Genomic DNA, 27361 nt, shown 5'->3' on the forward strand with positions numbered 1-27361 from the left:
TTCAATCCCTGTGCCACTCCCAAACTCTTTAGAATGATCCTGACGGCAGTGCAGTTTGTAAACCTTGATAAGAGGTAGAAAGTTGGCAGATAGCTAAAGTGCCTCCTTCACAATTGTGAAACTGTGAATTGCGCCAAGCACAATACTGGCAGCTTTACTACATGCTTGGCAGTTCTTGCTGTTTGTAATCCTGTTGCCATCAGCAGTTTTCAGTTCTACCACAGTGATGTATATGCGCACAAATGAAAGGAGGCAATTCTTAGTGAACCTCACAATTGAAAAGTAGTGTGAGCAGAGGTGCTGTTTATTGGCTGGCTTATGTATATGCACCAAAACTCTAGTGTGTGACCCTGCCTAACAAGCATGTGTATAAGCACTGCAGCAAAAGGAGTGGGTTTCCCAGTTATCACCGTGGGCAAGTATAAAAGCATCAGAATTTGATATCTGACCTCCAGCAAGTACCACAGTCAAAGCATACAATCAAGCAATTAAACGTATCTATCTCATTTACTGCAACTACAATATGCACAGGAGAAGAGAATTAACAGGGACAAAGTATCTCTTGCTATCAAAATATTTGGAAAGATTTATATGAATTAAAATTGTTTAATAACCAAAATACATTTTCTGCTTAGTGTGAGCATCTTGAATTTAGAGCACATAATTTAGAGCACATAATGATATCTTAGCTCTTTTTGGGGGTTTTTGAGTCACCCACCAGTGATGCTCACTCAGGGTACTCTTGGTTTCACACTCCTGGAAGTGCTCAAGGGATTATATGGAATGCCAGGGATCAAACCCAAGATGACCTCATTCAAGGAAGCACTCTCCCTCTGTACTATATAGCCACCAAATAAAATTTTATATGCTCTTGGTTTTTATCTTGACCAAAGTTAATGACATAAGAAAACTCAAAATCAAATTTCTTTAAGAAAGAATATGCATTCATTTTGTTTAAAAATCACAATAACAGTTGGACAGAAAGGCCTTTAATCTAGAGAAGAGCTAGACCAGTTGGGAAACTGGTCTGACTAGCACAAACTATAATATGCACTTCAAGAGGAGTCTGGTTTTATGTTGAGTAAATTTAGAATATTATAACACTTCTAACTGATTTAGGAGTTTTAAATAAAACTCATGTATTTTTGAGGGATAATAGTGGGCATATACAAATAAAGAAATAGAATAAGATACATAACCATATATTTATGAATTGAAGTGAAAAAGGGAAATATTCAGAGTTTCATACTGCAATATTTTCCCCAGACAATCCAGAGTAGGTTGTAATTTATAAATTTTTAAATATTGAAACATCTAGTGAGGTTTTATTTGGAAAATTGTTTTTCTTGAAAGGGTTTTACTCTTAAAAATGAAAAATTATTCTAAAATGTTTTGGTAAGGCACTTTTGGAAATGAATGATACTTTAAGGTATCTGGAATTGTTAAATTTTACTTTAGTGTTCTAAATCAATGACATGGAGGAGACATATACACCTTTTAGAGTTCTTAGCTAATTACCTGGTTGGTCTTTCAGCCTTTTAAAAACATCTTTGTTCTTGGCCCCACCCAGTGGTTCTCATGGCTCAGTCCTCTTGCTGTGCTCAGGGACTACTCCTGGCAGGTCTGGAAAGACCATACGGGATGCTGGGGATTTAACCAGGTCAGCTCTGTTAGGCTAGATGTACCCTACCTACGGTACTCTCTGGCCCTGTCTTTCACATTCTTAAGGACTTAATTTACTTTTTTTTAAAGTATAAAAGTATAAAGAGGGGATGGACAGTGGATAGGTCACTTGCCTTGCATGTGACTGACCCAGGTTCCATTGCCAGAACCCTATATATTCTCTGAGCACTACCAGGAGTAATTCCTGAGTGCAGAGCCAGGTGTAACTTCTGAATATCTCAAGGTATTGATAAAGAAAGATTTTTTGCTTTTTGGGGCCTCACTCAGTGATGCACTCAGGGGTTACTCCTGGCTTTGCACTCAGAAATTGCTCCTGGCTTGGGAGACCATATGGGATGCTGGGGATCGAACCCATGTCTGTCCTGGGTCAGCCACGTGCAAGGCAAGCATCCTACAGCTGTGCTATTGCTCTGCCTCAAGAAAAAATATTTTATAAATCAAAAACAAAAACAATCTAAAAGGTCTTAAAGAGAGTATTCAGTTAAAATGGTGCACAAATATGGAAACTGTGGTTACAATTTTTGGTTTCTTCAGATTATACCTAGAAAATGCCAAGAAAATCATCAGGGTCATTTGTTTAGGTAATTATCTTTATTAGTTTGAAACATTGTTTTTATTTTTCTATTTTTATTTTTAAAATTTTGGGCACCATGATTTATTAGTTTGGTTTCATATATGAATTATTTCAGCACCACATCCTCCATTATCCCAGTGTTCCTCAACCATCCTGCCCACTTCATTATTAAGCTTTATTTTGAAGACAACTTCTCAGTTTTTTGGGGGAATTATTATTCCCATATCTGTTCATAATATCCTACATATGAGAGAGACCACTTTGAACATGACATCTAGTGGGTATTAATTGAATTGAGCCTAACTGCCATCTTAGTGGGTTTTTTTTTTTTTTTTTTTTTTTTTTGCTTTTGGGGTGCATACCAGGCATTGCTCAGGGTTAACTCTTGGCTCAGGTATCATTCCAGAGATCATATGCAATCCTAGGGATGGAACCCAGTTTGTCTGCGTGCAAGGCAGACATCTTCTCTGTTATAATATCTCTACATCCTTCTACCTTAATTACTATTCATTTTATTATTAGAATTTATATAGCATTTAAAATTGCATTTTTATTTATGGTTTTGATATATAGTTACTACAGCTCTTTGTCACCAAAGTGCCCAGTATCCTCCACTATCACTCTCCTTATGTTACTTGTAGCTTATTTATTCATTATTGTGACCTTGAACCTTAAGTTTTGTTATTGTAGGTCAATGGATATTATTATGAGAAATAATTTAACAGTTACTCTGTCGCTAAATTGCTTGAAGGTAATAGGGAGTACACTAAAACTGTAAAACCAAGTCTTTGGTAGCATCTGTAGTTTAATCATTATTTTTAAATTCCATAGGTTCTAGGCTTAAGAAGATTGCTTACTCACTTGGACTGGCTACTTTAGGAACAACTGTTTGCTATCCAGCTCAGTCAGTAATAATTGCAAAGGTAAGTGTTTAAATGGTAACAAAATTCTAATATATTCAAATTCTGAATATGATAATATTTAAGTATCATACAGCAGTGAAAATTTAATTTTCAGAAATAGAGTTCATAATATTTTATGTTAACAAGAATTACATAAGTTGTGGCCCAAAAACCAAAAACAAAACCCCACAAAAACATCTATTTAAAGTATTCCATCCAGAAACAATATTGATGTTAACATTTGACAGAGTGTTATTTGAGGCCAGCTTGAAGGGCTGGAGCTCATGTTTTGTTTGTTGAGCTCTGGGTTCAGCCATTTGCATGTTTCGGTCCCCAAGCACCTAGTGAGTATCAAGCCAGGTTTGGCCCCCAAATAAACAAAAATATTGCTGTAAGTATTTACCCATGCATATACATATAAAAAGATAGATAGTTGAGTAGGCAGATTCAGTTTTATAAGATAAAATTTATAGTATTTATCCATATTTTAATTATAAAAGTAAATATTGAGTAAAATAAAACATGGATGCAGAATAATTGCTGGAAAGGGACCAGAGAGATAGCACAGCGGCAGGGCATTTGCCTTGCACATAGCTGACCCAGGATGGACCTGGATTAGATTCCCAGTATCCCAGTCTGCCAGGAGTCATTTCTGAGCACAGAGGCAGGAATAACTCCTGAGCATGGCCAGATGTGGCCCAAAATAAAAAAAAACCTTTATGTGATAAAGATGCTACTAATATGAGTTCCTAAAAGTTCTTCAATGTTAGGTCATGTTATGTTTCTAAAAGTGAAACACTTTTCCTCTGAATGTCATGTGTGAAATTTGGAAGATTATAGCATACCAATATATTACATATTTTACATATAACATGGGATGCATAATGGACTTAAGAATATGTGTTATTCCTTTTCTCAAAACTGTAAAATTATATGTAGCCAATAATACCTTCTAACTTTGTACCATCAGAACTATTGGTCAGGAAGAAAAATATTAAAGAAAGAAGTTAAACATTATAAATGTTTTGTCTAAATATTGTGTTTTAAATTAACATGTATGTTTTTCTCTCTTGAAGTAGGACTTTCCTATGACTGTGCGTTTCCTGATTTGAATCTTTCTTATATTAGCCTTATTAATAGCACATATTCTGCTTTTTTCAGATTAAATAGTTGACCATTTAAAAATATACCTCCTTTCTTCCATTTTTTTAACAGAATTTATTTTACACCTAATATACCAAACAGCATTTTAAAACATAGACATATCTAAGATAAAGCAAAGACATAAGCACCTTATTGGAAACTAAATACACAAATCAAATAGTCTTCAAATATTATTACACTTTAACTTTTATAATTTGACAATGCATTCAGGAAATAATCTGCAAACTAGTTAACAAATTAAAGAACACTTGTAAGTAGACATGACTGTTTATTAGGTGAGGATTTTTGCAAATGTTACTTATTAGGGGTAGTGGTGGAGTGGAAGAATATTGCACCATCTCCAAATTGCACAGCAGGAGCCGCCAATGCTTTGGTGGAACTTGTGACCTTTTCCAAGGCCATGGCTCTTGATGCCTGCAGATGTCAGCCCTCATATACCTCTGTGCCTGTGGAATGGTTTTGTGATCCAAAGAGTATCAGGATTTCTTATGATAGCTTTTCAGAATAGATTGATGAGGATAATCTCAAAGAAATTGTATGTGGAATTTTCACCAATCCAGAAAGAATTCAGGACATCCAGAGCCCCATATTGGGGTTCAGCTTATTTTTCAGCTATAGACTGAAGTCTTTGGACCAACTTGAGCTGGTTAACACTGTGACACACAAGCTTTCCATAGATTTCTCACTGTTGTTTTTCTTTCTCAAGATTGCTTTGGCTGTCAGGGAGTTCTGTGGTTCTGTAAAAAATCTTACTAGTACTTGAATTACGATCATGAAGAAAGCCATTTTCTTTTTTTCACAGTGATTGCACTGAATCTGTATCTTCTTTGAGTAGGGTAATAACTTTAAGTATTAGTTCTTCCAACCCACAAGCAGGGAATGTTTTGCGATTTCCTTGTATTTTATGTTTCTTTACCAGAGACTTAGAGTCTGATACTTCTTCCTTTCACCTACTTTCTGCACATTTGTTTTTTTGACCACATTAAGAGGTGCTCCATCAGAGCTTACTCCTGGCTCTGCATTCAGGTAATACTCCATACAGGCTTAGGGAACCATACGATATCTAGGGATTTAAACCAAATCAGCCAAATGCAAAGAAATCACCCTATCCACAGTACTATCATGCCTGCCCCTCACCTGCTATTTTTTTTAAAATAATATCTTTCTTTAGTGCAGTGCTTCTCCATTATTTTCTGTCATGCCCCCCTAGTCGCTCCCTGCACAACTGCAAATAGTATATTTATTAAGCTGAAAAACAAAAATATATAAAATAATTTGAGCTGATTTTTTAATTGGAGATGATGTCTGGATTAATGGCTACAATGAGCATGTTTTTCCATGCATAGCTTTTCGAAGCGGGGTTTGAAGCAGGACACAGCAACTCTCAGCTCCAGAGACATACAGAGACATAAACACAGGGCTTAGCTTGCTATGACATTTTTTGCCAAGGTTAAATGCACCCCCCTTTATGTAGCCTTGCGCCCCCCCCCCGGGGGGCGTGCCCCACTATTTGAGAAGCACTGCTTTAGTGTAGTTATTTCTCTAACTGCACTCACCACTCTTTGTGGTAAGCTTCATATTATGGGCAGGTCCTTCTAGCTCTCATCTCTATTGTCTCTGTTTATTATTACAATAATGTCTTTTAATTTTCTTAAATCCTGTAGCTGAGTGAGACTATTTATTTTGTGTCTCTCTCCCTCTGACTTATTTCAATCATCACAATAGTTTCCTTGTCCATCCAGGTACAGGAAAATTTAATGACTTCATTTTTCCTGACAGCTACATATTTTTCCATTGTGTATAAGTACCACAGGATTACTAGTGGTTTATCAATCTTGTTTATTTTTTCTAAGAACCAGCTTTTGCTTTCTTTGATCTTTCGGATTGTTTCATTGATTTCCACCACGTTGCTTTCAGCTCTAAGCTATGTTATTTTATTCTGTCTGTTTAATTTTGGTTTCTTTTTTTGATCATTTTCAAATTTTATAAGCTATGTCATTAAGCTTTGTACATAGGCCCCATATTCTTTTTCTGATGTGTATTTCAAAGCATTAAATTTTCCTCTTAGTTCTGCTTTTGCTGTGTCCCATAAATTCTGGTCATTTGTGTCTTCATTATTATTTATTTCCAGCAGTGTTTGGATTTCTTCCTGGGAATTTTGTTCCTGGGTTTCTGGGACTCCAAAGATTTTTATGTTGTTTCTTTTGAGTTTATGAAAGACTATATATTTTCATCTGTTCACATTTTTTGAGTATTTTTTTTCAATTATCAGATCATTTGCTTTAAGGCTGTCTCCAATCTCTTCTATTGTATGGAGTTATGCATCTCATCTTCCAGCTCACTAATTCTATCTTCTGTTGCTTTTTATCTTTTGAAAGGACTTTCTATTGAGGTTTGCATTTCGTCTACTGAGGTTTTCAGACCTTTTATTTTAGTTCGGAGTTTTCTGTTTTCTAACATCATATCCTCTTTATTCTTAATTGTGTTCTGTTCAGCATGACCTATGCTTTCTTTGGGTTCTATGAACATCCTCCATATTTCTTCTCTATACTCCTTATCTGAGAGGCTAACTTAGGTGGTTGGTACATTTTGGTTTATCAGATCTGCCACCTTTATTGTCTATGTATGTTTTTGTTTCATTTTCCCCCATTTGTGATGTTTGTTATGTGCCTTTTTCCTACTTGTTATGATTGGGTTCATTGGCTAGATGTGCACAGCTGATAAGTGAAAGAGCTGGGCTCCTCTGGCTCTACCCGTCTTGAGCATTGCCAGCTCAGCTTCGATTACACAGCTTCCGCAGATGCTTCTGGATGGGGTTGGTCTCCAAAGCCACAGCTGCTTGTCAGTGTGCAGCCCCTTATAATGTCGTTTAGAAGCTATCAGGCTCCATCCCCCATGGGCATTGCCAGTTCACCTCAGATCATGCTGATTCTACAGGTGCTTTTGGGCAGCATTGATCTCAAAAGCCACATCTGATGGTCAGGCTACATCTCTACCATCTAAATTTTTATAATCATTTTGATATGAAATTTAGTTTTTAAATTTCTCAAAGATTTAAGATTCATAATGTTGCTGCTAATGTGGTAGGTAAACATGCAGTATGGCAGTAATTAAAATTCATACTGTATAATCTTTAATTCAGATATCAAACAAAAGAATTTTTCTAAGGAAATATAAGAAAATTAGATGGTCCTAGTATTTTTTAAGGTGCAATCACACTTTCCTCATAATTGCTTCTATTCACATGCACATAAAACTATTCTGTATACCTATTAGTAAAATATTTGCTAAATCATACTGCATGCTTATCCATCAGTGGAAATATCAAATCTCATAGCATTATGTATATTTCTGTCAGGTTTAATCTCCATTAATGGATATTTAACATTTATGGTTTTTATAGCAGATCCTTTATTAATTGGCATACAGAATAAAGGCAATTGTGAACAAGTTCTGATTAACACTTATATATGCTGTAAGACCATGTACCCTTGTGTTGTTTTAGTCTTTATATGGAGCAATCTTTATGTGGAGTAATTTTAATACTATGTTTAGAAAATGAAACTTTATGTTTTATGATCTGAAGATGTTATTTCTTTGACCTTAATTGTCTATTTTTGACCTGGATGTTAATATAAAATCTCTTACATATTTTAAGTGTTTGTCAAATGTGTTATGTTAATTTTATATTTAAAAATTCATGTTATTGGGTCACTTTTTAATTAGGTGTCTGGAAAAAGAGCATATGATATAAGCCAGCAAATATATGAAGCAGTTCAGTCATTGTGGACAAAGAAAACCAGAAATGAGTCTCTTCTTGAACCTCAGGAAAAAAACAAGGTAGAATTTCAATGAACCAGAAAGAAATACTGGTTTTTGATTTGATGGTGTTAGCTTATAATGGGAATCATAAGTCAGTGAGTGAATGAAATGAGATTAAATTAATAGAATACTTTCATATGCTATAGTTTTGTGGGATATTTTATTATTTTGATAAGATACTTATGAAGAAACATCTATTTGTTTCACAGATAGAAAGTTCTGCTGAAATGAAAATGCCTGCAAAAACAATTCATGATCCGAAACATCCGGTATCTTTGTCGCCAGAACTCAGCTCTAAGACCAAAACCAAACCAGAAACTACATCAGGTTTGTTTGGAATAATTCATCTTGTTTTTGTTGATAACATCTTTGAGAATTGTACTTTGAATAACATTTTTATTTACTTAATGCTAATTTGAATTTGTGACTGCTTCAAATACATTTTATCTTTCTCTTACCTATATTCTATATATGTCTAGTTTGTGATTCTCAAACTTTTGAGACTTTCTATTATTTACATACTTCACAATGCAGATCTTTGCATATGAATTATAGACTAGCAGTGGCAGCTTGGTTTAATGAAGCATTAAGTGTCACTTTCTAAATGTGAGTTTTTAATCATGTGGAGTAAAATGTTCCTTTTCTAGATTTTATTGATATATAGAATATATATTAGCTTTGATTTACAGGTATTATATCATTATATTCCATTTAGATTTGACTACCTTATATATACATATATCAATATATAGGCTACAATGAGTCTTATTTATAGGGAAGAAAAGAGTTTTCCCTGTGCTATTTATTCCTATCAGCCTTAGTTTCCACCTTTTATTCAGTTTAATTGATGAGAGATTTTTCAGATTCAAATTTCAAAAATAGCACTAATCTTAGACTATTAATCTCAGAAAAGATTCAAGCCAAACCTCTAAAAGTCATGGATACAACAATCTTCGGGCTGAAAACTATGGGGTGCTCTTAGGAGGGGTAGGGCCAACTATCCAATTGCCACAGCCTGGGAAGCTATAACCACACCACACATCAGCCCACTAGAACAATTATGCAGATGACCTAACTTCACTGCTTCACAGAGAAGCCAAGTCTTTGAAAATTCCAGATACACCAGTTTTTGGGTTGAGAACACTGTGGTCTTCTAGAAGTAGAAGACAGCCACCTTCTCTACTCCCATATTGCTGAAAGCCATAACCACATCCCACAATCCCCACTCTCTACAGAACAGTGCAGCTTCACCAGTAATCTCGGAAGAGTTATAAAAAGCCAAGCTGCTGAGACTCATAAGCCCATTTGTATAGATCATGGAATTCCTGTAGAATGAATCCTCCAAATTCCACAGTATTATCAGCCCAGTAGGAGCACACCAAATTAGATGGAAAGTAGTATAGAAAACAATGGAGCTCCGTAAACAAAATCATCATGGAAGGTTTAACTAGTGACAGATAGCTTAGTAATACCTTAAACTGTGACTTAGTGACTTAATGAGCCCATTGTGAGATATAATAATTTTCACAAGTACTCTTTACTGAATTATTTCTTTAATCATCCCATTAGACCAGTGGTCGGCAACCTGCGGCTCGCGAGTCGCATGTGGCTCTTTGTACTTTTAATTTGGCTCTTCTGTGTGCCAGGCACCCACTCCAGGAGTCAGGACTCTGCTCCTAGCCTCGTTAGTGCCCGCCCTGTGTGCAGCCCCAGCGGCCAGCTCCACTCAGGTCCAGACGGGTCATGTGGTATGGGGGGGACGTGACTTTCTGTGTGGCACCACACAGGTCCAGTCAGATCATGTGGTATGGGGGGCGTGACTTTTTGTCTGTTGCCATGGCGTTGAGGCAGCATCCTCTCTGCACTACAGACTGAGGAGCAACAGAGGAGAGAACAACAGAACAAACGTAGACTCAAAAGCAAGGCTGGAGGAAAATCATTCGAGAAAACAGCTTCCATACAAAAGTTGGAGTGGCCATATTAATATAAGATGACTCAAACTTTAGACTCAGAAAAATTATAAGGGACAAAGATGGACATTTCATAATAATCAATGGTTGTGTACAGCTGGAAGAAATCATACTCCTAACCATATATGCACCCAATGAGGTACCAGCAAAATATTTAATACGATTGTTTACAGATCTGAGAGAAGACATCAAAGCAACACAATAGTGGGAGACATTAGTACTGCCCTGTCACCCCTTTATAGGTCAATCAGGCTGAAACCCTACAAGAATATACCAACTCTGAAAAGAGAAATAGAATAAAGTGAACTAGTAAATACATATAGGGGACTCCATCCCCAGAATACTGGATACACATTCTTCTCCAATGTACCTAGGTCATTCTCCAGGATAGACCATATGCTGGCCCATAAAACATATCTCCATAAAATCAAGAGGATAGAAATTGTACAGAAAACTTTCTCAGATCATAAGGCACTGAAATGAAAAGTGAACTACAAGAGGACACAGAAGAAAAACTTTAACACCTGGAAATTAAACAGCTCACTACTGAACAACCAGTAGATCAGAGATGAAATCAAGAGGAATTCAAAACATTCCTTGAAACAAATGCCAATGAAGACACATATTATCACAATTTACGGGAGACAGCAAAAACGATACTGAGGAAAGTTTATGGTTTTGAAAGCACGCATAAGAAAGGAAAAATGGCCTACATAAATAGGTTAATGGCAGCTTTAAAATTAGAAAATGATCAGCAGAAGTACATCACAAATAGGTTTGCAGAAGAAAATGAGAAAGCTTTGAATAGAAATCACTGAAGTAGAAATAAAAAAAAAGCAAAAGTTGGTTCTTTGAAAAAATAAGAAAAGATTGATAAATCACTACAAAAACTCACAATGAAACAGAGAGAAATGTAATAAAACGAATTAGGCTAGCATGGGCAAGGCAGATGCCTTACCACTTGTGCCACCACTCCAGCCCCTGGATTTATTTAAAGAAACTTATTTAAAATAATTGACATAACTTATAATATATTTGTTTCAAGATAATGGAAAGCAAAATTATTAAGATTAAAAAAACTGTAAAATGAAAGAGAAGAAAGAAGACAATGTTCAGTAGCAAGTATAATTGTGAAAGTTATAGTATATCCAATAAAGCCATTAATACAATACAGAAGGTTTAGTAAGCTCTCTTTTTTAAAGGTAAGAGATAAAAAGTACAATAAAAAGGTTTGTGTGTGTGGCAGTTGTTGTTTGATTGGAGAAATAGAAAGGAAAAACCTTTGGCCTAAAAACAGATATTACCCATGAAATATTCTGGCAATAGACCAATTCCTAGCTACAAGCATACTAGGATATCCAATCCCAAAGTCTTCCTCTGTGGTCCCAGTAGTAGTTCTTCAAATCACAATTGTTGCTGTCAGGTTTTTTTAGTTAGAGATCCAGAATTCTGTACAGATCCTGTGTCAAAGTCACAGTGACGTGAAGCATCTTCTGGTTTCATCTTACCATTATGTGGCAATGCAGAGATCCCTACCCTGAAAAGCAAGTTGTTGCTGTTACCAAGTCGTCAGGGTGTCATAAGAGCCATCAATTAATCTATGGTAGGGCAGCAGTAGGAGCTTCTTTGGTAGAAGTTCGATTCCTGCTGATGGTATAGAATACCATGGTTATTTTTCTTATAGCTCTATAGTTTTCCATTATGTATTATAAAATAACTTTTTATACATTCATCTGTCATTGAATATTTGAATGTTTTCATATCCTGGATTATACAAATACTGTAAGGAACATATATGCTTATATACCATTTGGGGTAAATGTTTTTATGTCTTGGTGGTACATGTCAACAAGTAGAAACACTGGGTCCTATGAGACTTCTATTGTTACTATTTTTAGGAATCCCATTACTATTTTTTTTATAAAGGCTGAACTAGAATATATTCTTCTTTGGGGGGGTCACAGCCAGTGGCTCTCAGGGGCTACTCCATGCTCTGTGCTCAGAAATTGCTCCTGGCAGGCATGAGGGATCTTATGGGATGCGGGATTTGAACCACTTTTTGTCCTGGGTTGGCCGCGTGCAAGGCAAATTTCTTTGCGCTGTGCTATTGTTCCAGCCCCTAGAAGATATTTTTACCAACTGTGAATGAGGGTTTCCTTTTCATCACATGCCCTCTAATAATGTTTCCATCATTCTTTTTGATATATTTTATTCTTACTGCTGTGAGATGATCCTTCCTAGTGTAAAGTCCTCTGGCCCAACTGGTTGTGTGAGTCCCCTGAGCACCGCTTTGGAAGTCCTCAAAATGAAAGCCAACAGGGTATTCTAGACATAAAAAATACAGTACTTGAAATTTTGAGTTATTGTATGTTTTCAGCAATATACTGTATACCAAAGAGATCAGAAGTCTTGAATTTGAGTAAGAGTTAGTAGATAAACTGAAGTATATAGAAACTAAATTATGGGGAAAAATATAATGAAATGTGATAAGTATTTTGCACTGTTCGGTGTTTGTTTAAATTACTGTGAAGTTGTGTGCTGAAAATCATTCAAGTATTTTACAAATGAAATAAAAGTATTTTAGGGCCAGAATCATGGTATAGCCTATAGGGTGCTTGTCTCACAGAGCAGACCTGGGTTCAATCAATGGTACACCATGTGATCCTCCTAACTTCTAAGTAATGATCTCTGAACACAGAGCCAGAAATAAGCCTTAAGCACAGCAAGGTATGGCCCCATAGTAAAAAGAGCAATCAAAGTATTTCTAGAAATCCTAACTTTACTTAATGAATTATTAATGAGATATCTCATTTTGAACCTAAATTGCTTGACATATTAGTGAAAAAATGTGAGAGTCTGGTCAAGAACTCGGTGCTTTAAGGAGATAGAGTGATATACATAATACCCTTTTAGTAACAATAGTTCAAACCACATTGTCTAAAGGAAAAAAAGGAAGACATAAAAAGAGTGAAGTAAGATATCTTCCCCAGAGGCAGGTAGGAGGGAGCATGTGGAGAAAATTGGGGACATTGTTGTCAGGAATTGTGTGCTGGTGAAAGGTGTAGTACATTGTATGATTAAAACCCAATTATGAACAATTTTGTAACCATGGTGTTTAAATAAAGTAATTTTAAAAAAAAGAAGAAATACGATCTACGAGGACAGGACCAGGCTGAAGTGAGAGCTTATCTGGCTGATGTGTGCTTTATGTATGAACTTAAATAAGTAACTATTGACAAATGATACTTGAAATATTATTATATTGCTTTAAATATATTTATTCTTTTCCTGTTTTATTATATCAGCTTTTTATAAAATCTGATAAAAGTAACTTTAAGCAAGACATGCTTTTATTATAAATGAAGGTGCAAAGTGAAGAATTAAAATTACTCAGAAGATTAAGATTTTAAAATATTTTCAATATTTTAGGAAGATAAAGAGCCCTTGAAATGTTACTAGATTAAGAAGTTTCCAAGAAGAAAGATGCAGCCCTTAATTATTCCATAAAATACTACAGAGAGCATTCTTAAAAGACAAAATAACATAACCTAGTGGTTCAAAATTAAAGGGATATTTATGTCATAATTCGTTGTTTTATTTTCTTAAAAGAGTTTTATTTAAGAATTTTTGTCAGATTTTTTAGAGTCAAAGCCTCTACTAAGCACATGGAATGGAAGAAGAGATTCCTAAAGGATTTTGTTGAATATTCCTCTACTTTATAATGCTTGACAAAAGTGTCCATAAATTAAAGTACTGAAACTTCTTGCACCTAAGACCATTGGGCATGGGTGGGTGTTAGGGTAGAGGATGGCAGCTGACCTAGAAGTTTATATGGTTCCCTGAGAAGATCACTCTGTTAATAATCAGAGCCAGGGGTAAGATCTGAGTACCACTGGTTATGGCCCCAAAACAAAAAATAGAAATCTCTTAATCTATTTTGAGATAAGTAGATAAAGGGATTTTTTTTTTGGTTTTTGGTCCACACCTGGCAGTGCTCAGGGGTGACTCCTGGCTGTCTGCTCAGAAATAGCTCCTGGCAGAATGGGGGACCATATGGGACACCGGGATTTGAACCAACCACCTTTGGTCCTGGATCGGCTGCTTGCAAGGCAAACACCGCTGTGCTATCTCTCCGGGCCCATAAAGGGGTTTTTCTAAAGTGGTTGATCTTTGACCAGAATTTTACAAAAATATAAATTCTTTAGAAGTTACAGAATTCTAAAAATATGGGAAATATATACATTTCGAATTATACAAAAATAGTTTTATATGTATCTGCCTGTTTGATAAAAACTATTTCATCTAACTTCTTATTTGTATTGAGCATAGGTTCCATCAGGTGACAGTAAAATGCATTTGAGGATAAGCATAGTTTTTGCATCTAACCACTATCTAAACCCTGAAACCTTCATTTAGCAAAGTCCACCCCCATCAGTGTGAAGTACCTAGAAATTGGAAAACCTTCCAACTCCAACGCACCAATTTTTAACTTATATTTCACCATATTTACTTATTCTTCTTTTCTTTTTTATCTTTTGAATTCCCATTCTTTCCTAATTTATATCTTGGCTAATTATCTTTTCTTAATACAACTATATCTTAAGAGTTTAAACACATCCTATGAGGGTCAGGCCTCTAAAAACAACTTAAGAATAGATCACTAATGTCTGACTTTATGTGGACAGAGTTTGTAAACAGTGGACTCCTCTCTCATTGCCAAAGCTAAATTGTAAAAAATTCATGTCTAAAGTGTATATAGCCCCTCTTATATATTGTCCCACCTCCCCCTTCAGAAATCCTTCTATCCTTTCATCCCCTGACATTGATCCAATATCCCTCCTTCATTTACCCTCTTTACCCTCAGTTCTTAACTCATTAGTTACCGAGACTGACTTCCTGCCACAATAAGCCACAACCTAGCTCCCAAAGTGAAAGGGCACACTCTCAGTCCCACATCTCATGCCATGGCAATAAATTACAACCAACATTCCTGCTGACTCATGCTCTGTGGTCCTTCTTCTCACCCCCCCCCAAATTTGGACTGTTGCATGCTACCAAATTCAGCTCCAGAAAGACCCCCAGCTCAAGGACACTACCTGATTCCTTATTGCTGCATATATTTTCTCAGACTCAACAAAACCACATTGTTTGATGAAAATGTTCCCTGGATTTCACCCCCAGAAGAATATCTCAAAAATTTTAATGGGCAAGCTGATATTTCCTTTATATGATTAATAACTCTAAAATAATACTTCATAGTCTGTTTATTCCCAAATGTAAAGTAGCCTCTTACATACTTTTATCTTTAATTACTTTTTAAAAATTATTTTATTTATTTCTTCTTATATATTATTATTATTAACTTCATCTGTTGTGGTTCTTCTTGATATGAAAACTTACAAAAAAACTCTTGCCTGGGATCAAAGATCAGGTCCAAACCAGGGCACAGAGATTGTGTAGCCTGTCATTCTTACCCCCAAATGCACCAGCAATATAATATGGCACCATTCCTTTTTGCAAAGGCATACTAAAAATGGAGAAATTTTATTTATAGAAACAAGCTTTTATCTACTAGGGATAAGAATCCATACATTTTATAATACAGCAGAGCCTCCCAACCTGAACATGTGTCATATGGAACCAAATTAGACTCCATGTGATCAGATATTGACCGTCCAATCCTGAACCCTAGATCTCAGACATAGAACCAACACAGTTCCCTGAAACAGCACCAGGAACCAAACTACCCCTGGGAAATTTCTAATACTGCTCTAGCCAATTTTGTTATGACATCGTGACAATGAGGAAACGACAACAACTTGATCCAAGAGCAGGATTTCCTATCTCATGACTTAACGGTAAGATGAAATCAGAAGACATGTTGTCCTTTGATCTGTGCAAAAACAAACAAGATCACTAACTACAGACGACTGACTGTGACAACCATGACTGGACAAAACTTATTCTAAGCCTAGGATTTGTACAATAACCAAGATTTTTAATTCCAGAGGTCTGACTTTGACAACTGCAACTGAGCAGAACTTCTGGAACCATAATGAAAGATACTACACTAGGCTTCGTCCTAGGATCTGTGCAAAATCCAAGACCACTAATTATAGAAGAATGATTACAACAACAGTGATTGAGCAGAAATTCTAGAATCGTAAAGAAAGACTTTATCCTAAACTTTGTCCTATGGCCTATGCAAATACCAAGATCTCTAGTTACAGAGGCCTGATTTTATCATCCACAACTGAGCAGAAATTTTCCTGCCACCATAAAAAGACCTCGGGGTGTGAAAATGAGTGTGTACTAAGCTTGTAGTTATTTTCATTATAGTATGCTTCAAGAGCGGAGAAACCCTGTATCTCTAAGGCCAAGCCCTTTCTAATTTTTCCAATACTTACTGTGACTATGCAAAAAATGAAAAAAGGCACAGAACCTTGTTACACCACCCTTCTTCCATTTTTTTCCATTCTCATGGTTATTATTTGGTGTTTTTTTTGTTGCTGTTGTGCTTTTTTGTAGTTGCTGGTTTGGTTTTCTGTTTTTTTGTCTTTTTTTGTTATGTTTTTCTTCTTTTTTCCCTTTCTTCTTTTAAATTGATATTTATAACCTGTAGGTGGACTCCTTCCAGTTTTTTCTTTTCTTTTTTCTTTCTGTTCCAAACAGAACCACATAACTTGAATCATCTTGTGCTACCTCATAAATTGAGGAGGGGAGGATGTTACCAGAACCAAACAGTCGTATGAACATTGAGTAGAAATAAAAAATGATCAGACTTAAACACCAAACCCAAAGTCACTGACAACAGAATCAATACCCAATCTACAACAAGCTATACACCAAGGGGACCAGTAACAGTAGCAGTCCAGGGAGCAAAGGAGGGAGATATGGGATGCATGCTGGAACAGTGTTTGAGGGATGATAACACTGGTGGTGGGAATGCTCCTGATTCATTGTCACTATGTACCTTAAATGTTACTGTGAAAGATTCATAATTCATTTTGGTCACAATAAAAGTTATTAAAAACTGCATTTGAGGAAACAGGCTTGGTTCTGGACTCTTTCAATGCTCCATACCCCTTCTCAGAATGATTTTAAATGTGTAATTTTGTTACATATTTACAGTGCAAGATCACCTATATAATACAGGTTACATTTTTATTTTGTTTACAATTCTTTCTTTTTTGGGGCGTTAGGGCCACATCAAGTGACACTAAGGGGTTACTCCTGGCTACATGCTCAGAAATTGCTCCTGGCTTGGGGTCCATATGGGACACTGGGTATCGAACCATGGTCTTTCCTATACTATTGCACGCAATGTAGATGTCTTAAGGCTTGCGCCACCACTCCACCCCCCATTTCTTTTTCTTTTTTGCCACATCCAGTGGTGCTGAGGGGTTACTCCTGACTTTGTACTCAGGAATCAGTTCTGGCAGTTATGGGGAACATATATTATGCCAGGGATTGAACTTGGGTTGATACATGCAAGGCAATCACCTTATCGACTATACTATATCTCTGGACCTGACATTATAGTTGTTAACTAGTGGTACAAATAACTTTAGATATCTGCATTAGCAGTGTGATATGAGTATGCCCCATTTTCCTTTGTAATAAAATTGTTTTTTGATATTGTAATAGTTAACTATGTTTATTATTGAACACATTCAATTTAAGTTAGAATTTAATGCAAATCAAGAGAAAATTCCAATCCAAGTTCACAGAACTTGAAATCTAAGCTCAAGCAAGAACCCTAATTTAAGAAAATTCTAGGCTAACTATAACTATTATTAAAGTCTTGTATGTTAATTACTTATACTTCGGTTGTTTTTAAATATATTTGGTGATGTAGTTGCACATGGTTTCATCTGTGAGAAAATGTTATTTAAACGGTAAGTAGGTATAATAAAAATAATTGTAACTGAATATCAATCTATATCTTTCCTTTATTTTCCTTATAAAACTGGCCATATCCTTCTTATGTAGATAAAACTTGACTCCCAAATTTAATAAAATAATATTTAAATTAGTCACATTTTTATTAACAATATTTTGAACCACAGAATCTCATTAGAAAAATTTAAAAGAAAAATTAATAAAGTAACTTATGGCAATACTCCCCAAAGTATTATACAGATTCAATGCAAACCCTATAAAAATACTTATGACATATTTTAAAGAAATAGTTCAAACACCTCTGAAATTTATGTGGAACTATAGACCTCCATGAATATCTAAATCAATCCTTGGGAGGAAGATAGAAGGCATCATTTTTCCCAACTTCAGACTATAAAATGGTAGTAATTAAAATAAAAAGTTATTGGAATATAAGCAGACCATAATATCAATGGAATAGAATTGAATATTCTTAGATAAGCCGCAGGTATATAATCAATTAATCTTTGATACAGTAGCAAGAAATATGAAGTGGAGCAAAGAAAACTTCTTCAACAAGTAGTGCTAAGAAAACTCATTATTTACATATGAAAAAATGAACTCAAACCTTTATAACACTTGGTACCAAAGTCAAATAGGAATGCATTAAAGACGTTGTTATTAGACTTGAATCCATAAGGTAATAGAGTAAAGTAAAATGTAGGAAGACCTCTCCATGGCATTGAGCAAAAGGCATCTTCAAGGATGAAATACCACTGACAAAATGAAAACAAAGATTAAAAATAGTACTACATTAAATTAAAGAAGCTTCTGTATCCAAAGGAAATTGTAACCAAGATAAAAAAAAGACTGCCCAATGATTGGGAGAAAATATGCGCCCAATACTCATAAGTAGTTAAAATCTAAGACATATAAGACCTTTGTAAAACTTAAAACAAATAAAATATCTTATTCAGATGAGAAGAGATGGAACAGAATTTTCTTCAAAAAAGAAATACAGGTGGCCAAAAGACACATAAAAAACTGCTCTTTCATTAATCATCATTGAGGTGGAAATCAAAATAACAGTGACTTATCATTTCATACCATAATGATTGACACACCACCAATAATAGGATGAATGCAGAGAGAAAGGGACTATCACTAATGGTAGGAATGTCAACTGATTCAGCCTTTTTGGCAAACAACATGGACACTGCTTAAAAATAATGTAGAAGAAGCATCTGCACTCCTCTATTCATCACAGTACTATTAACAGTAGCCAGAATCTGGAGTCAACTCAATTGTTTGAGTTTGAAATCATGAAATTTTTATAGTTGTTGATTATAAAATTTGAAATCATGAAATATTTATAATCATTGATGGATATGGAGAGTATTATGCTAAGCAAAATGAATCAAAGGATAGGCAGAAAATTATTCCAATCATATGTGAATGAGCTTATGGAGGGTTGATCCATGGTAAGGAAGCTTGCTACAGAGAGCAGGGGAAGGCAATTCCAGCACAAAAGAGAACACTATGACAATGTAGTTGGAATGGTCATTCTGGGCAATAAATGGATGCTGAAAGGAGGTAAAGTAAATCCCCTTTAGTAAAAATATTGCAAACTAGTGTGTAAAGTGAAGGAAAATGGGAAGAAAGAGACAAGAAGAACATCTACTATAGAGGCAGACAAGGAGAATGTGGGCAAGAAATGGGATATTGGTAGGGGGAAAATTTCAGTATTGAAGGATCAGGTGTTGGGCTTTGTATGACTGAAATTCAGTCATGAACAACTTTATAGCTGTATCTCATGGTGATTCAATGAAACATTTATTAAAAAATAAAAAATTTAAAATATTTAAAAAATTAAAAAATAAATTATAAAAAGAATGAAATTCTGCATCAGGAAGATGCAAATCAAAACAACAGTGAGGTACCATCTCACACCACAGAGGTTGGCATACATTACAAAGAACAATCAGTGTTGATGGGGATGTGGAGAGAAAGGTACTCTCATTCACTGCTGGTGGAAATGCCATCTAGTCCAGCCTTTATGGAAAACAATATGGAGGTTCCTTCAAAAACTGGAAATTGAGCTCCCATACGATCCAGTTATACCACTCCTAGGGATATACCCTAGGAACACAAAAATATAATACAAAAATCCCTTTCTCACACCTATATTCAGTACAGGACTATTTACAATAGCCAGACTGGAAACAACCAAGATGCCTTTCAGCAGATGAATGGCTAAAGGAACTGTGGTACATATACACAATGGACTTATTATGCAGCCTTCAGGAGAGATGAAGTCATAAAATTTTCCTATACGAGGATGTGCATGGAATTTATTATGCTGAGTGAAATAAACCAGAGGGAGAGAGATAGACACAGAATAGTATCACTCATCTGTGGGTTTTAAGAAAAATTAAGGAGATCTTTGCAATAATTCTCAGAGACGGAGATGAGGGCCGGAAGGACCTTACATGAAGGCCGGAAGGACCTTACAACATGAAGCTCACCACAAAGAGTAGTGGTGCAGTTAGGAAAATAAGTACACTATCAACTATCATGACAATCTTAATGATTGAGAGAAATAGAATGCTTATCTCAAATACAGGCAGGGGTTGTGGGAAGAGGGTGATGGGAATGATGCACTGGTGAAAGGGGGTGTTCTTTTTGTGACTGAAATCCAAGTCTAGTCATGTTTGTAATTATGGTGTTTAAATAAAGATATTATAAAAAAAATCAAATCCCAGACTGAAAAGACCAATAGCCATATTAAAAATATCAAAAAGGGGCCAACAGTATGTTTGAGATGGCAAAAAATGTCATTATTCTTGTAGATAAATGAAGAAAGAATGGTGGTTCTCTAGGATTAAAAATTTAAAAAATTTCAAAACCACATTTTAAATGAAATTCAATTTCTAGAGAAATGCCATTAGTCTTTTCATAAAGTACAGAGCTGTCTTGGAGTTACTGTTGTTATAAATTAATTGTGTGTCTTTTAAACGTCTTAAGTGGAAACTGGGGAGAAAATAAGCCTACACATGTATCCTGAGATCCAGTCCCAAGATGCTGCTGATTTTTATCTTGTCTCACTTTTAAGAGCACTGGTAAAAGGACTGGCCTTTGACCCATCAGAATGTAGAGGTGGAACCTTCTTTGGTACACTATTAGTAAGGATTCAAGGCCTGGGTTGCATATTTCTTTTGCATCTTTCAGTGTCTACCCTTGGCATGATTTTTAGTATTAAAATGAAGTGAAAATTCAGTAAAGAGTTAGTTTTCACATTAATTGATTTATTTCAATTTCTTTTGTGACATTGCTCTTTCTAAAACACCCTCTCTTAATTCCTATCAGATATACTATTCAAGGGTGCATTGCTTATCCTCACTTTTTGAAATAATAAGCACAAAATAAGGGGCTTTATGTGAATGGCAGGATTGAGATCCCCAACAGTCTTTATCCTGTGGAAAATCCAGCACTTAAATTCCTTGTTAACTAGTAAGTTAAGGATTCCTCTAAGTTTGTAAGATTGACTGTTTCTCCACAGCCTTATTGGCAATGTTCACCATGGAAGTGTTCATCTTCCTCTCAAAACATGAGTATTTCCAAAGGATCACTTTCTTAGATCTGTTCTCTGATAGTCCAGATTATTTTCCACTTCCTAGTATAGAATTCCTTTGACTATAATTATAAAATATATAAAGCAGCCCAGTTCTCTCATTAATTTTGTGAGCTTATATTTTTAGCTGTTTTTTTAATAACCTTTCTCATATAATTATTAATTAAAATTAAACACATCCCAAACTTAACACTTCATTTTCACCTGGCAAATGAATAGTCGCAATGGACAGGAAATTGGGTACATAGCATGGTTAATATCCTTAGAGGAAAAACCTTGACCAACTTTTTCTGGAGAGACTGAGTTGAGTGGAATGCACACATATACTTCTCCTTTTTTATTATCTAAGTAAATGTGAATTTTGGTATTTCAATTTTTCAAGTTAAACTCTCACAGCATATTAAAAATAAAGGCTAAAAATTAAAAAAAAATACTCTCACAGCATATTCATCCCATTAGGAAATCTACCTATACTGCTATTTGCCTTAATTAAAGGTCACAAGAATCTTTCTCCAAATACTACAGAAACTTCTGAACTTGTCTTTAGCATTTCTTCCCATAGTTTCTTTTCTCAGTTGGTGAAGGGTAATTTTTTTGAAAATGTAGCTTCATGTGATTGCTCTGCCCCAAAGTATCCAGCAATTTATTTGACTTAAAAGGCTCTTTGTGCCTTTCCTTTTTTTCTGACTATATCTACAATTCTTTCACTGACATTTTGCATATTCTGTTACAGCTACTACTCATCATTTTGTGCTTCCTTAGATATTGTTTGTATCTGTTATGCTTGCTGTTGGCTCTGTATAGCATTTTGCTCATACGCATTCTCACTTTAGTTCTTTGCCTAGATACCATGTTTCTAGGAGACTTTCCTTCATCACCCTATTTTAAAAAGAGATCACTCTAGGCTACATATACCACTTCCTGTTTTATTCATCTGCATCAATGCACTATCACTTTTGTCTTAGTTTGTCTGTTTCACCCAAGTTTAATGTTATGGCCATGTTAGCAGAGACTTTAATGTGTCTTTCTTACTATTAATTTTTCAGTACCAACAATTTATTACATAAATAATTTATATTTTTGATACTTTATCAGGTTCTGCAAAGTTCATGCCTGACTCCAAGCTCATGGATCATGGACAGTCCTATCCAGAAGATGTTGATATGTACAGCACAAGACAATAAAATAGTCTATAGAGAAAACACAAGCTCTATGAAGTTGCAAGCCATGATGAAAGATTATATAGTGGGTTACTGTAGTACTTAAAGTATAACTTAAACCAAAATGTCCCTTGCATCTTCTATATGTAGTTTGTATGAATAATCAAATGAATGATTAAAACAAACTGAATAAAATTTAAGCAATATTAAATAATGAGAAGAGCATACGTATTCAGATATAGTTGATGGTTTTTAAGTGTATTATGATATTAAATATGTTACACTGATGAGTCTGAATTTTATTTCCATGCATATATTTTTATTTCTTAAGATTTTTGGATTAACACTACCTAAATTTTAAGAAATATGGGCAAATGGAAAAATAAACTTCTTTATACATGTGCTTTTTTCACGAATGAATAGTGGAATAAAAATATCTCTATTTTATGGCTCATGAGCCCGGCTTTGTCTCTTAATTTCTTCATGATAATACTTTTTTAATGTCACAACACACCTCTAAAGACAACCATGTGTAATTTAGTAATCCTGCTGGTTCCATGTGGAACCAGTGTTTACTTGCATACCTCTTTTCCCTGCCATTATATTATATCAAACAGAGCTTGAACACTTTTCACTGGCAGCCGAGAAAAGTTTATGTTACCCTGGGTTATAGGTATATAAAGTAGGTATACAAATAAAACAATTAACATGACACCTTCATATTCAATTATACAACCTTATGTGATCTAGTTTAAGATACTTGAGAGATACTGTAGAGATAGTAAAGGCAATAAGACACATGCCTTGTTATAATTGATCCTGGTTGGATCACGAACACCACTATCTTCCTTGAAGCAAACCAGGAGCCGAAAACCAGACATAGCCCTTGAATACAAAGAAAAAGCACCAATTCAATTAGCAGTAAGTGCGATTCCCTTTCTCTGAATCCATGCCAGCACTGGTTGTTTTTGTTCACTTTGATGTGTGCCACTTTCTGTGGTGTGAGCTGCTATCACATTGTTTTGATATGTGTCTCTCTGGTTATTAATGATGGAGAGCATATTTATGTGCATTTTCTTCCATTTGTATTCTCTGAGAATGTTTCTGTTCAGCTCTTCTACCATTTTTTCTTTGAAAGTTATACCAGGTTAATATCAACGATATTATCAATTATTGGTGATGGGAAGCATTCAACCAGGAGAAGCTGGCACTGAAAGGTAATAAAGTTTTTTCTCTCCTCCCATGAAAGGTAATAAAGTTTTATGTATGAAACTATCAGCAAAGTACTGAAAATCATAGTGCAAAAACAAAAACAAACAAAAAAGTCATGCCCCATCCTAGAGGCAGACTGGTGGATGGGAGGCAAATGAGGCATATGATTGGTGTCAGGGAAGAGGACACTGGTGAAAGGATCTGTGTCGATATGTTGCTGAAACCTAATCATGAATAACTTTGTAATTTCATGGTGAATTACAATTTTTTTAAAAAGCAGAAAGTAATTAGACATGACCACTTTCATCTTATTTCATCTTAATTTCAAGATTTGCCCAATCTTAGCATTGCATTGACTTTTCTATTTGTTTTCGTTTTTGGGCCACACTCGATGCTAAGGAGTTACTTCTGGTTATGCGCTCAGAAGTCGCTCTGGCTTGGGCGACCATATGGGACGCCAGTGGATCCAACCGCGTTCCGTCCTAGGCTAGCATGCGCAAGACAGATGCCTTACCACTTGCACCATCGCTCTAGCCTTGCATCCACTTTTTTAAGGCTGTACTTATTCGTGTTCCTCATTTCATTCTTTCTAATGTTACAGTACCACATCCCATCGTGTTTAATTCAAAATTTCCTCTTTAGTAACTTTCCTTATCCTGCATTTCTCTTCCTATCTTTTCCTCATTCTGTGATTGCCATATTCCGTTTTTAAAATTGTCATTTGCTTCTCACTTTCAATTCATCTTCTAAATTGTATTTATTTTTCTGCTTCCTTGAGTTAAGGGCCTCTTGAAACTTCTTGAAACTCACTCCTTCCTATGCTATAATTCCTTTCTATTAATCCTTCTTGCTCTATCAGGGGTCTTCAAACTACAGCCCGCATATTGTATTTATCCCCATTTTTTTTCTTCACTTCTAAATAAGATATATGCAGTGTGCATAGAAATTTGTTCATAATTTTTGTTTGTACTATAATCTGGCCCTCCAACAGTCTGAAGGACAGTGAACTGGCCCCCTGTTTAAAAAGTTTGAGGACCCCTGTTGCTGTAACTCAAGTTGCATCACAATTTATTTTCTATGATCTCATACAACATAAATTTTATTGAAGCCTATATTTATATGTCTTTATAGTTTATATTTCTAGTTTATTTCTTCAGAGCTGGGATCTATGTATTTATTAGTTGTATGTAACTTGAAATATATCTCTGTGTGCCTACAACTAAATTTTCTCTGCATTTCTCTCATTTATTTTTCAATTATATTCTACCATCTCAAATCCTTGTACTTATTTGAGTCTTCATCATTATTCCTGAATTTGCCTTCTGGTTAATCTGCCCAACCACAGTTTTACTGTCTATCACTTCAGAATATGTTCTGCTTGTAAGTAATGGTAAACCAGTTGACTGTAGTTTAAATAAATAAGGGTCTGATTAAAGCCCAGAATTTAATAGTACAAGGTTTGCAGTACATGACTCAAGTCAAGAACCTAGACTATTTTTTTTTTGCTTTTCATTCTATTCTTTAGTATATTATTTGTCACCTGACATTCACAAAAGAATGCACTACTTCTGGGGAAGATATTTACATTTAAAGTAGAAAGAACATGTGGGAAAAACATTGCACCAGATGCTTCTGACTACAGGATAAGTAAATTGTTTCTGTTTGGTAATGTGGTTAGTCCACACCCTATGGTGTATCTGGACAACTTCAGTCTCTGCTCTTGTGTTGCTCCTGGCAATGTCTGGGGGACAATGCAGTGTCAAGGATCAAACAAGTTCCACTGCAAATGAAGTAAATTCCTTATCACCCTGTACAGTCTCTCTGGACCAAATAAATGTTTCTTAGAACTTTTGCAGAGGACTTCTGTCTATATTTATAAATTGTCATATGACTATACTTAGTATAGGGATAGATACATATTTTTCCACGGTAATAAAGGCAAGGGAAGGATTGGGTTATTTGATCTGGAAGTTTAGTTTGATCTAAAACCATGTCTGGTTATTTGCTTATTCTGGTACTCATGTCATTATTGCATCACTCTGATTGCCTTTAATCCTATTTTCTCACTCCCCTCTCACCACACTGACATTATATTATATATATATAAGATATATATAATATATATAAAACTGAATTTAGAATATTTATTTTTTGCATCTTGTTCTCTATTGTTTCTTTTTTTTCTTTTCTTTTTCTTTTTTTTTTGGGGGGGGGGCATACCCGTTTGATGCTCAGGGGTTACTCCTGGCTAAGCGCTCAGAAATTGCCCCTGGCTTGGGGGACCATATGGGACACTGGAGGATCGAACAACGGTCCTTCCAAGGCTAGCGCAGGCAAGGCAGGCACCTTACCTCTAGCACCACCTCACCGGCCCCTATTGTTTCTTTTGATAACGTTTTTATCTCATGCTTCAAATTTCAAATTCCAACACATCCTTCTAAACCAATTTCAGTATCACCAAGATATACAATTTAGTGTTGGGTCTGATATCCCAGTACAACCCAAGAATCAGAACATTTAAGATGCAATAAAAAAAATAAAAGATGCAATCAAGCAAAGAGCAATTTATTAAGTGCCACAATCCAGCATGCTGGGGTCCACTAAATACAGTGGGTGACCCTGGTCCAACATAAACTCCTACCTTGATACCCAGTCTAGGGGATTCCCAAATGAACTTGATTGCCTCTTCCAAGATTGGCTACACACTACAAATTTGTTTATAAAGCATTAGGTCATTAGCCAGGGAAAAGCTATACCTAAATAAGGACTCCATGGCCATGTAAGCAGGATGTTGGCTTGGGGTGGGGAAGTAATGAGTAACTGACTTGGGGACTGTGGGACTTGATTTGCTAACTGGAATGGTAAGACAACCTTGTGATTTCTGTGGCATTTCCTGGAAGTTGTGGACTCATTTACATTAAGAGGCCAACCATGGATTCTCGAGCCTGTCATTCTTTTTTTTTTTTTTTGGTTTTTGGGCCACACCCATTTGACGCTCAGGGGTTACTCCTGGCTATGCGCTCAGAAATCACCCCTGGCTTGGGGGACCATATGGGACACCGGGGGATCGAACCGCGGTCCATCTGCTTGCAAGGCAGACACCTAACCTGTAGCGCCACCTTCCCGGCCCCGAGCCTGTCATTCTTTCTTATTACTTCACCAGATGCTCCCTTTCTGTATGCCCTGCACTTATTATTTGTAGTTACGAACACCTATACAATTAGTCAAGAATCCTTGAACTGCTTAAAGTGGGAGAGCATTTCACTTACTAGTGAGCCTTTCAAGATCTATTTTTAGTATTTAGATACAAATTTTCTGCTTCAGGTCATTTCAAACTAATGTACTCATATTTCATCAAATGG

The 27361-nt window shown here is 35.6% G+C and overlaps 1 protein-coding gene across 1 annotated transcript in view; it reads left to right on the forward strand.

Moving 5' to 3' along the window:
- The window catches only part of APOOL (apolipoprotein O like), a 43794-nt gene extending 20760 nt beyond the window's left edge, over positions 1–23034 (forward strand). Inside the window, exons 6-9 of the mRNA XM_049766653.1 lie at positions 3089–3180; positions 8050–8163; positions 8355–8472; positions 22723–23034. Coding sequence (XP_049622610.1) covers positions 3089–3180; positions 8050–8163; positions 8355–8472; positions 22723–22811 — 413 coding nt within the window. The 3' untranslated portion in view covers positions 22812–23034. The remainder of the gene's footprint in view (positions 1–3088; positions 3181–8049; positions 8164–8354; positions 8473–22722) is intronic.
- The last annotated feature ends 4327 nt before the right edge of the window (positions 23035–27361 follow it).

This window comes from Suncus etruscus, chromosome X, assembly GCF_024139225.1.
Source record: "Suncus etruscus isolate mSunEtr1 chromosome X, mSunEtr1.pri.cur, whole genome shotgun sequence".
NCBI classification, from domain to species: domain Eukaryota; kingdom Metazoa; phylum Chordata; class Mammalia; order Eulipotyphla; family Soricidae; genus Suncus; species Suncus etruscus.